Genomic DNA, 11,280 nt, shown 5'->3' with positions numbered 1-11,280 from the left:
GTTGTTTTTTTTGTTCTTTTTACTGTAACTATTGATGAGGGCAAATTAAGCCCCCAATCCCCCTCTGTACATGGTATTTTCTAGGGTTTTCTGTCCCGTTAAATTTATTAGTTAATTGAATTGGTTAAAGCATTGATTTGGTGATCCATCGCACTTTACAAAATTATATAAATTTTGATCCTCTTCTTTAATTAACTTGACTAATCAATGCGAAATATATATTTTTTAAAATTATTGAAATTTATATTTTTGTCATGCATACAATTGGCTTGATTTCTCATGCGTTCAATATAAAAAGTCATGTTACTTGTCAAGTCAGCTAAACAAATATAGTATAAATATTATTTACAATTAACATGGATATATCATCTTTCCCCACATAGATCCCTTCTCATACTTATATATATATATATATATATATATATATATATATATAGAGAGAGAGAGAGAGAGAGAGAGAGAGAGAGAGAGAGATGGATATATAAGATTTTTATAGAATTTTACTTAGTGAATTTTTAAAAATAGATATAATATGTGAAAGTGTAAAAATAAAAATCAAAGTTTATCATTTGCTGTTAATAAACAAATAGATTTAATTTATTATGTATTCATTATAATTTGGAGATTGTAACAAACCCTTTATATATATATATAAAATAAAAATAAGGATGAAGACTAAATCTATATTAATTAAATATGATTTTTTATGTTTATTTATTTACAATTTATATGTTATTTATATATGTTAGTTATATAAAATTTAAAATAATTTATTGCTTTTATAAAATTAATATCTATTTATATGTTATAATGAAATTACTTACCACAAAAAATGTAAATGTTTAGTTACGAGATAAACATTAATATATGAGGAGAAATCCGTTCATATTAGTGTAATTCTTATACTTTTTTCGATAATTAGATCAAAATTACTAAATTTAAAATATTTTTTTGATTCAAATGATTATTAGTTTAATTTTAATCCAAAAAAGTGTAAGAATTACAATAATATAAGCAATTCCCTATTTAATATATATATATATATATACACACATATGCATACACCCAACTTCCAAAGATGGATATATTGTGTAAATTTAAAAGAAAAGAAATATAATTTTAAAATTAAATGAAAAAAAAAACTGTTTGCTATAATTATTATTAGTGATCATCATTCATCTCATACAAGGAGTTGAAGCAACATCTAATTTACTTGATAAGTTGACATATTGCTAGGGCAATTAACCATGCTACCAAAGTTGTAGCTACAACACATATTATAGTGAGACCTTACTCCCGATGGCTTTGCCTGCAGCAAAGTTGTAGGCTACCGGTTCTTGGTTTTCCGCATGCGTGACAAAATATATTCCCACATCTGCATTTCCAAAATCAATCAAATCATAATGAGATTAAAATTCTGATTTCATTTTATTATTAGCTTTTTTTATAACTTGTTTTATAAATGTCTAATTCGAATAACGGGAAGATTAATTATGATTTGTCACATGTTTGCAGGTTATGCTTTTTTTAATTGAAATTTTTTTCATGATTTTAAAGGTTTATGGTTATAATTACATAAAAAATATGAAAGATTATAATTTTATTTACATGAAATAAAATATTAAAGATTTAATTTCATTATTCAATAATATATTTGGGTATTAAACCAAATAAATCTTCAAGGTTCACAAGAAAGGTTATTAAATCAAAGAGATATCATTAAAGATTTAATCGAATAACTTTTTTCTTTTTCTATAATAAAATATTCTAATATTCCATTTCTACTACTGTTCCCAAAACATTTTTCAATTGTGCTAAAACCCTTAACAATGAAGAATATGACAAATGAAATCAAGTAGAAGAGTTGCAAAATTGATAAAATGTCGGATTTTTAATTTTATTAATTAAAAATTTAATCTCTGATAACTTCAAATATACAAATGAGATCGTACCTGCAACGTATTAATCGACAACCACCGGTTCGCTGCACGGCATTTCCACACATAGGGCACCTAGTCCACTTCTTTTTTTCTATCAATTCCCCAACTAAAACATCATTCCGATCTCTGAATTCTTCCATCTCCCGGCATCGATAACCGGCATGCCAAGGCGTCTTGCATCGGAAACAAAACTTGTTCTTGCAATTAGGACAGGTACATTTCTGCACCTTGTCCTTGCACTCGTTCACGATCAAAGCCGAGCAATCTCGATGTGGGCAATAAGCAAACCTGTTGGCGTAGTGAATTAAAACGGCTGCATCGCAGAGAAGATCACACGATTTGTTGAAGAGATGGTTTGAGATGATAGGCCTGCATGAAAGAGGGTCCAATGAAAACATGCAGCTCAACGCAGGGCACTTGATATTGGCGACATTGAATCCCACCTTTAATTCAATATATTTGGCTATGCAATCGGAACAGAAATCATGCTTGCAGTTGCCAGCAGTACTGTTCTTGAATTTGTTGTTTGCTCTGACAGGTTCGATGCAGATTTCACATGTGAAATCTGAATCGGCCACTTCTGGTTCTGATTTTTTATGTTTTTGGCTTTGCTCGAGCTTTTGCTGCGTGTTTCCCATGTTAGGGACTTAGCTTAGGGTTTGGCTAGTGAGAGGCTGCTACATGGAAATCCTATCCTACTGTAGTATTATTTGTGGTTATCCTTATCTATTAAAAATTTGTTTAAAGTAGAGTTATGCTTTTATAAATACCAATATTCGACAGCATATTTTTATCTTGCCAACAGTTACGTGGATCGTTAGTAAAATGTAGGAGACAGAATAATTTTAATGATATGATTTAAATCTTGACAATTTCAAATAAAAAATAAAATTTTTTAAGCTTTATTCCATAAAAGTTATCATGTTATATCCTTAACATGATTTAACCATAAATGCCAAAATCAAATTTAAAATTTCCTCACTCACAATATTCCAAGAAACGTAAAACTGTTGCTGATGGCTTGGCTAATTAAGTCGGTTCCTAAAGATCTCAAGCACTATTGTCCTAGAACCCTAAGGTCTTAGAGTCAAGTTCCTTTGTGAGATTGGTTCTTATTTTTTAATTTGTTGATTAATTTATTTGTTTGATTATTAAATAATTTTTATATATGAATATAATGCTTGCTTATAATTGCAATTTGTATTTGTAATTTCAAAAAAAATTCTTGTATTTCTTATTTGGTTTGCTAAATTTTTCTCTTTCTTGTTCATTTTCTTTTAAATATATATATTTCCATATTACCTTTAAAAAAATTTTTAATTTATAGTAAATAGATAAATTTTTTCAATATTTAATTAGATAAATCTTTTTTTATTAATAAAATTGATTTGAATTAAGATTTTATAATTGTAATTAAATCATGTTAAAATTTCGTAATATAACTCCCTATGTAACCAAGGAATAAAAATTAAGCGACCACCAACAAAAAAAATGCAACATTAATTCTCACAAATGACTAATTAAAACCGATCAAAAAAGGAAAAAAAAAAATCTTTGAAATATTAATGAGCAAAAGAATATACTGACAAATAAAATATTGAAGCAGATTAAATGCTAGCTATAATTGGATATACAATAGTTGAATCAGAATATATAAAATAAGAGCAGTAATTTGTAATTATAATTAAATATATTAGTAATAAATGCCAAAAAAAGCATTAAGAGAAATACAGAAATATTTGTAAGTTGAAAGTGCTGGCAGCCAGGTTGACCTCTAAGAGTTCATTTCGATTGCATGCTGTTTTTTGAGTCATAAATGGGTTCTGAAAGTAACCATGTACTTGGATGCATACATGGGACCAAAGGGAAAATGAGTTAATTCTACAGCTTTCTTGGCCATTGATCTGTTAATGTTTATGTGAAGAAGCAAATATGTGTACTAAAGGCTGTATTTGTGATTATATGTTGCAGTGAAAGCAGAATATATATATGGTTGGAACAACTGATAAAGGTATTATTGCAAGGATATTGTGAGCCAAGCCATCTCCCCAACTTAGGAAATCTTATGCTGCTGGCACACCAGCAACATGGTATGTCAAATAACACTGCTTCCAAGCGAAGTAAAGACTCTTCTAAGTAACAATCAAGCTCAGATTTCCTAGAAGCCACCTCATAAGTCTGCTTGCAGAAGCATAGCTGCTAAAAGAGACCGGCATATGTATAATAATCAGTACTGGGTGATGTTGAACAACTAGAATCACCAGTGGCTGAAGCAGTTGTCAACTTGCTGGAATCAATTGCATAGTCATATGGTAAACATCAGTAGCAACTTAGTGCAATCTATATAACTGCACCTTACTATCACCACATAGATCTCGATATATACATGAGAAGTACTCCAGAAAAATCTAATTTTAATTGGGGGATAAGAACTACTGTAAAAGAAAAAACCAACCATATGTCGCTTATGAAAGAAATTCCTAACTGTTTCAGTCCATGATCCCTTCTTGCAACTGAAGCTCTGGATTGAGGATTCTAATACCAATCATAAGTTGAAGATGTTTTCTTTGAAAAATGACTTTCTGCAAAGTGAGCCAACCAAAAATCATGTCCAGTACTCTATATTTGATAAGGCATCTTCTATGGCAGGAATAACAGCATTCTTATTGATCTATAATGACAAAGTTAAGATGCTTACCAATTTATAAGGCCCCTGTGCTTCCACTACCACTAGATAATCAATCATGGAGACCATACAGTTCTTCTAGTCCTCTAATATGCAAAACATCAAGATTTTCTGTTCATCATTTTGGTAGCTCCATGGAGAGAAAATTCTATTACCACACAAAGATTCTCACCAGTATAATTGCTCACTAGCCTGATTGCAGCAGCAGCAACACAAAGGCATGGCTTGCATCAATGACAGAACTTTTTGTTTGTAAAATTGATTGGATAAATGAGTATTAATGCTTTTCAATTGTACAGGGTGAGAAATTACTTATTAACCAATGAAGGGAAAAAAAGGGAAGGAATTTGGCAGTTTAAAGGGGGAGCAAAAATTAGGCTGAGGTAGAGACAAATTTCAGTGAAACAGGAAACCAATTTACATAAACAAAAACCCAGGTTTGTTGAATCATACCAGGATTAGACTAAAGAAAATTTTATGCGCATCCACAAATTTTATTAGCAATTAACAAAGAAAATAACATGATATTATCTCTATTTATGGAGAATTTAAAAAGAAAATGTAAAAGTAGAGGGTAAAATGAGGAAAGAAAATGCAAGCTTCCACTAGATTAGATAAGTACAAGCAAAGTATATATAATCCAAAAAGATAGAAAATGAAAATATTACAATTTTGTCTTATACTTGCAGTCTTGGTCCCCAATACTTGCATTAGATAAAAAGACAATAAAATCGCAGGAAGTGGACGCAACAACATGAATCTTAAACAGATTCAAGATATTAACCTTGCCTGGAATCTTAGCAAAAGTGTTCAGAGGCAATTCACCATCGGAAACATCAGAAATGAACTTGGAATCTGAGATCAACTGATCCGCCATGACAGTCAGTGTCAAGTTCATGGGAACCGTTTTATCCGCAGAAATCTTACCAGCTGGAATTGGAACCTCGCCTATCTGTTTACCTCTGTAATTCAACTGTGCAGACGAGTTGGTGTACTTGAAGCCAACTTTGTTTGGGTTCTTGACTGAAAGATCCACGTCCAGGCTAGCGTTTAACGACACTTTGAGTCTGGCTAAATCCAGAGAAAACCTCAGGTTGGCTAAGGAGACAGAGTCGACGGTTGTCACGGGGCGTTTGGCCTTGAAAACGGTTAAAGCTAAGATCACGATCAGGATTATGATCAAAATCAAAACACCCATCACTCCAAAACAGATGTTTCTGCATCTACGCCTACGCTTGAAGACATTAGCAGCTGAACCGCCTGGCTGTTCTTCCATTGTTTTCCCACTCTTGTTTCTCAATGATTCCACCTCCATGTTTGATAATTCTTTGTTCCAGGCCGAAAATTTTGCAGATTTTCACTCTGGATTGGTTTTTAATTTGACAAATAATAATAATAATAATAATAATAATAATAATAATAAAAGAACTCAAATTGAAATAAAATAGCCCATACTAGCAGCTACCAACCAACAATTAAAACCAGGCTAATGAAAGCATTGTAGCATAAATTTCTTTATTATATCCCTCAAATAAGCTAAGCTAAACGAGAAGACATGAATGAATTGATTTATTGCTCGCCAAATTCACTTGATAACGAGTAAATTTGACTTGATTACAAGGATTTTCATTAAATTTGGAAACTTTACCTCAACAATGTCAACAGCTAATTTTTAACAAAATATCAAATCAAGCATTAATGGGCATTTATATATGTTGGGCAGTTAGGCAGTCCTCGAGTTCATGTTTCATGGGGACTATTGATATAATTTTTTTGAAGGAAATTTAATTAAGATTTTGACTTTTCTTTTGGATTGGATTCTTCTTCTTCTTCTTCTTTTTTTTTTTTTTTTTTGAGTTAAAAGATATTCTTTGCTTAGTTCAAAGAGATTGGAATATATTTTCGTTTTTCACATGTCGGGTCGTGTGGATCTTATCATTTTGATATCAGATTATTTTAGATTTCAGTCATTTTAAGTTATAATTTTTTATGAATTTAGATTTTTTTTGAATTTGAATCACATTTATCTCCGAGTTAGTCATTTCATTTTTTAGATTTTATAAAAAATATAATTATATTTACATAACTTTTGAATCTCCATTGAATTCAGATTTAAATTTTTAAGCTTTCGATCATTTTCAAATTCTAATCATTTTAATTTTTGATTGTTTTAGATTTAAATTATTTATTTTTTTGATAAAATCGAATTGAACGAATTCAAAATTTTAATGAGTTTTTGAATTCAAATTTATTTTGTCACCTTAATTTTTTTTTTCTAAGTTAGCACTAAGATATTCTTTGCCTACTTTCCTAAAAAAATAATAATATTTTTTTGATGAAATAATAATATTCTTTGCTTCAAAGAAACCGAGGATAAAATATTCATTGTATGTTTAAATAATCAAATCAATTCTGATAAAAGAAAATAATAATCAATCGGATATTGAGTCAGTGGAGCGATCGGTACCTTTCAGTTCAATCAAAAAATTCCACTTCACTATTAAATATATATATATTTTTTTCCAAAAATTTAGAAAATAAAAAAAATGAACTTTTTGGTTAATTATGAACTATGAACTTGTTGGTTCAAGTTATGAAAAGTTTTGGATTGTTTAAGGTAATGTTTCTGAAAGCGTTGACCGGGAAGACTTTGCAACCTATTCAATTGATCTAAAGGATTGATGTTTCATTGTGATGGTGATTTGGGGTGTCGATAAGATGAGTTCAGGTCATCTGAAGGATGATTTAAACCTGCAATAAAAAAGTACGGTCGCTAAATATTAGTGTTGACTTTTTAATAGGCATTTTAACGATCAAATCAACTAAGTGTTTAGAGTTTTTATGAGAAAGACGGTAAGTTATTAAGGGCATCGAGGATGCTTGAAGGAGAAGGGTTTTTAATTTTTATTATGCCTAGATCTTCATTTTATCTTATGTACAAGAGGAAGGACGGTGATATGATCAAAATAATTGACAGTTAATGGTAAGTTTATGTAAAGTTCGAAGAAAAATCACGTGAGTGAAAATAAATTATATTTAATAATTTTATATAAATATAAATTATATTTAATAATTTTAAATAAATTAAAAATTAATTAATTTATTGTGAAGTAATTTATTGATGGGACATTAATAAAAGTAATTAGACAAGCGAGAATAAACCCATTTAATGACGAGAAATTTAGATGTCGACCGTCTTAAATAATAATGTAGCCGTTGGATGCATATTGACTTAATGAGTATAAGAATTGATTTTGTTGATTTAGTGAATATATATAACAATAAGGAATTGGAATGTGATGGTACAATAAAAATTTCTTCTCATCATCTATCATCTAAATAAAATCATTGACCGTATTTACTTTTTATTCACTGATTAAAAAGATATCGATTTTTGTCCAAATTTTCCAATTTTCTTAAATTCTTTATTCCCATTTGATTCAAATTGATTCAACAAATTATGCTTGAATCATCCAATATATCTATCCAGACCAATGAGGATATTCACTTCTACATTCACTTGGTAGAACAAACTTTGGTCAAGCTAAAGGAAAAAAGATTGATTGAAAAAATAAACTAAATGGATCCAATTTTAAAAAGCACTAGTGAAAACAAGTTATTACCATTGGTGTCGATTAATTTTGTCTAAATGAGTACATGTCTACAAAATGCTGGATTGGATGCCATAATGTTAGTAGATTTTTGTCGGCAAGGCAAAATTACCATTTGTGTCTTTGATATGGAAGATCTTGAGTGTTACATAAATTATTTCATTATAATTTTATTTAATAGAGATCATGGCAAATGCGAGATTTATCCTTTAATTAAATATATATATCTTTCTATATATTTCATAATCAATTGAATTAAGTTTTAAATTTATTTTTATTTCTTTCGTACACATAAAATAATAATTTTTAAACTTACAAATCATTAGGTATTAAAAATGAATTTCTCATAAAATAATAGTAAAAGACCCTCAAATGTCTTCAAACTATTGTAAATAAATAAAAAATTACAGTTAATTAATCTTGATCATCAAGATTAAACAAAGCATATATATATATATGTATGTTTGACTTGAGGTTATGTAAAAGGTTATATTACTATATTTGATCATTTATTATTGTTTTCTTTTGAGGAATTAGAGCGCGTACTAAGCCAAACAACAATGATTAGGAAGAGGACAACCACATTAATGAAATAAAATAAATGGACGTGCATTATCATGTTCCCAAAACTGTGCTTGCATCCGCAACCAGTGCTTGTTAATTTTTTCCCACAGTGGTAGCAGAACTCCGTCTTGCATCTGCAACCACTGCAAAGTTAGCAAATTACGAACATAATAAAATCCGAAAACTTAATTGTAAGTACAAATATTCGAAACGAAAGATCATTGGAAGACCAAACATATAGAAAATTCTATGTTGTTATTAGTCAATTGAATGACTTTGCCCAACCACCTCCTAATTTGCAGATAGGCAATAGCTTCTGCCTTGTGCCAGACATGAAATTTGGTGTTTGAAAGCTACTGTTAATTCAATGGTGAACTTGATATTCAAATTCAAGAAAACACTTGACTGTTTGTTAGCTTTTCCTATTAAGAACTTGTAACAATTTTCTTCATCATAGTACAAAATTTTGGTTCCTTAAGACAATGTTTGGAAAGTGAGAAAGATGTTTCCCCACTGGATTTGCAGCTCCACAGGTTATACTCAAATCATCAATATAGTAAGTTCTCTGTTACTCCCATTATGCTCACCATGTCACTCAATTTTCAATCCTGATTTTGAATTTCTTCTCTTAGTTTTTTATTTTGAATTTCTAAACAATGGTTTTAATGACTACCCATTCTAGAACTTGTCACCAAGATCAAAATAGAACAAAACAGAACTAAAAAAAGATATTTATTTAGATACAAAGGCAGCTAAAGCCTAACAGGAATCAGGGAACGAAGAATTTGCAAGTACCGGGATCAAACTCAGATTTACGAAAATAAATTGAACCATTTGGATTAAATCCTGGGTCAAAGAAGGGATTTAAATTGTCATGTATTTAATATGATTGACGGTCCTAACTAAAAATCACAATACAATCTGTAATTTAAAGGATGGAAAAAAAATTAGAGAAAGAGAGATTCAAACCTGCATTTAACAACAGAGCAACCATGAAGGCGTTCAACACACTGACCGCAACCAGGGCATCTAGTCCACTTCTTTCTTTCAACAAGCTGTCCAAAAAGAACATCATTTCTGTCCCTCATTTGCTCACTTTCTTCACAATGATAACCAGCATGCCAAACGGTTTGACACTGAAAACAAAACAGTTGCTTGCAATTGGGGCACTTAGCTTTCTTCACATTCCCTCTACACTCATTCACTACCAAAGCCAAGCAATTCCTGTTGGGGCAATAGCTTCTTTCAGACCCTAAAAGACAATTCTCACATAGCAGATCACACCAGGTTGAAAACAGGGTTGCTGAAATCATAGGCCTGCATACCAATGGATCTAAATGGTATTGGCAGCTTGGTTCGGGGCATTCGATTTTCGCATTGTTGTCTTGGATTTTGACTTCTATGTATTTGGCTATGCAATCTTGGCAAAAAGGGTGTCTGCAAATGTTGGTATTCTTGAATTTCTTGCTTGCCAATGTCGGTTCGATGCAAATCTCACAAGTGAAGCTAGAGTCAGGATCTTCTTCTTCTTGAGGATTTTCCAGGGCTTTTCTTGGTTTTCCTGGAAAGTTTCCCATGCCTGTATTGTTGTTTACGTTTGGCTTTTAACAATTGTCAGGATGCTTGAGTCTGGCCTATATAGGCCATATCTTGCTTGACTGGTATGGTTTCTTTCAGTATTTAGGCAAAGGAACTGCCATGAAATTGCCTCGAGGAAAGCAAACAATCTCCTTTGGAAACTGACATTTTTTCAAAAAATTATACTTACTAGTTATATACTAATATCTGGACTTAAAAGAGTAAATTACGTTTGTAATTCCTAAAATTTCATCAAATGCCATATTCATTCTCATAATTTTAAATATCAAATGTTAATAATCATCAAACTTTCAATTAAATATGATTGCACGAACCATTTAAATTAAACTCCAAATTTCTGTCAATAAAGTTTTATTACTTCATCTAACTCTCAAATTAACAGAAGAATTAACTGTTGGATTGACCAAATAAACTTTTTTAACTATGTATAAATTGGAATTTTGAAGACAAAATCATAAAGTTTTAAATTATAGGAACAATAATGATATTTGACCCAAACTTTAAACACGATAGATGCAATTTACTCATATCTTAATATATGTTTAGAATTGAATTTGAGAATACCCATAAAAAAAAAAACTAGAAAAATGGCAATTGATTCTTATTATATTGCAAAATATAACCCTTATTAATCTGCTAAACATGCATATTTTTTGGTCATGCTTTTTGGAGCTGTATGTCCCTGTCAACCATCATATGTCAAGTAGCTTAGTCATTTCTAAAGCATGAAAATAATACTACTTCTAAATCAAATAAAACTTTAATTTACTATTATTATCATCATAATAAATAACTAAAATTAGAAAATTTTTATTTTATTTTTTGGTATTAAGGTTAAATTTATGGTTAATGGAAAATTTTCGTGAAATATTTTAATTTT

At 30.1% G+C, this 11,280-nt stretch overlaps 3 protein-coding genes across 4 annotated transcripts; all 3 read right to left on the bottom strand.

The window, feature by feature from the left end:
* Positions 1-1,150: 1,150 nt before the first annotated feature.
* On the bottom strand, positions 1,151-2,765 carry LOC111307234 (uncharacterized). The gene is made up of 2 exons (XM_089751859.1): positions 1,953-2,765; positions 1,151-1,375 (listed from the first exon to the last, which is right to left on the bottom strand). The coding sequence occupies exons 1-2, from the start codon at positions 2,576-2,578 to the stop codon at positions 1,291-1,293; spliced, it is 711 nt and encodes a 236-aa protein (XP_089607985.1). The 5' UTR covers positions 2,579-2,765; the 3' UTR covers positions 1,151-1,290.
* Positions 2,766-5,197: 2,432 nt separating this feature from the next.
* LOC111307010 (uncharacterized) lies at positions 5,198-6,286 on the bottom strand. The gene has a single exon (XM_022905083.2). The coding sequence runs from the start codon at positions 5,939-5,941 to the stop codon at positions 5,291-5,293; it is 651 nt and encodes a 216-aa protein (XP_022760818.1). The 5' UTR covers positions 5,942-6,286; the 3' UTR covers positions 5,198-5,290.
* A 2,324-nt stretch (positions 6,287-8,610) lies between these two features.
* LOC111307009 (E3 ubiquitin-protein ligase RSL1-like) lies at positions 8,611-10,547 on the bottom strand. 2 transcript variants are annotated; one of them, XM_089751784.1, is made up of 2 exons: positions 9,771-10,547; positions 8,611-8,944 (listed from the first exon to the last, which is right to left on the bottom strand). In XM_089751784.1, exons 1-2 carry the CDS (start codon positions 10,376-10,378, stop codon positions 8,743-8,745), a joined length of 810 nt encoding a protein of 269 aa, XP_089607910.1. In that variant the 5' UTR covers positions 10,379-10,547; the 3' UTR covers positions 8,611-8,742. The 2 variants fall into 2 exon arrangements, with proteins under 2 accessions (XP_089607910.1, XP_089607911.1); XM_089751785.1 differs by having other exon boundaries at positions 8,611-8,935.
* Positions 10,548-11,280: the final 733 nt, after the last annotated feature.

Source organism: Durio zibethinus, chromosome 22 (genome assembly GCF_047325235.1).
Source record: "Durio zibethinus cultivar Kanyao isolate XHJ-2024 chromosome 22, ASM4732523v1, whole genome shotgun sequence".
NCBI classification, from domain to species: Eukaryota; Viridiplantae; Streptophyta; class Magnoliopsida; order Malvales; family Malvaceae; genus Durio; species Durio zibethinus.
Note: the sequence above shows the minus strand (reverse complement) of the source record. Positions and strands in the feature narration are given on the sequence as shown.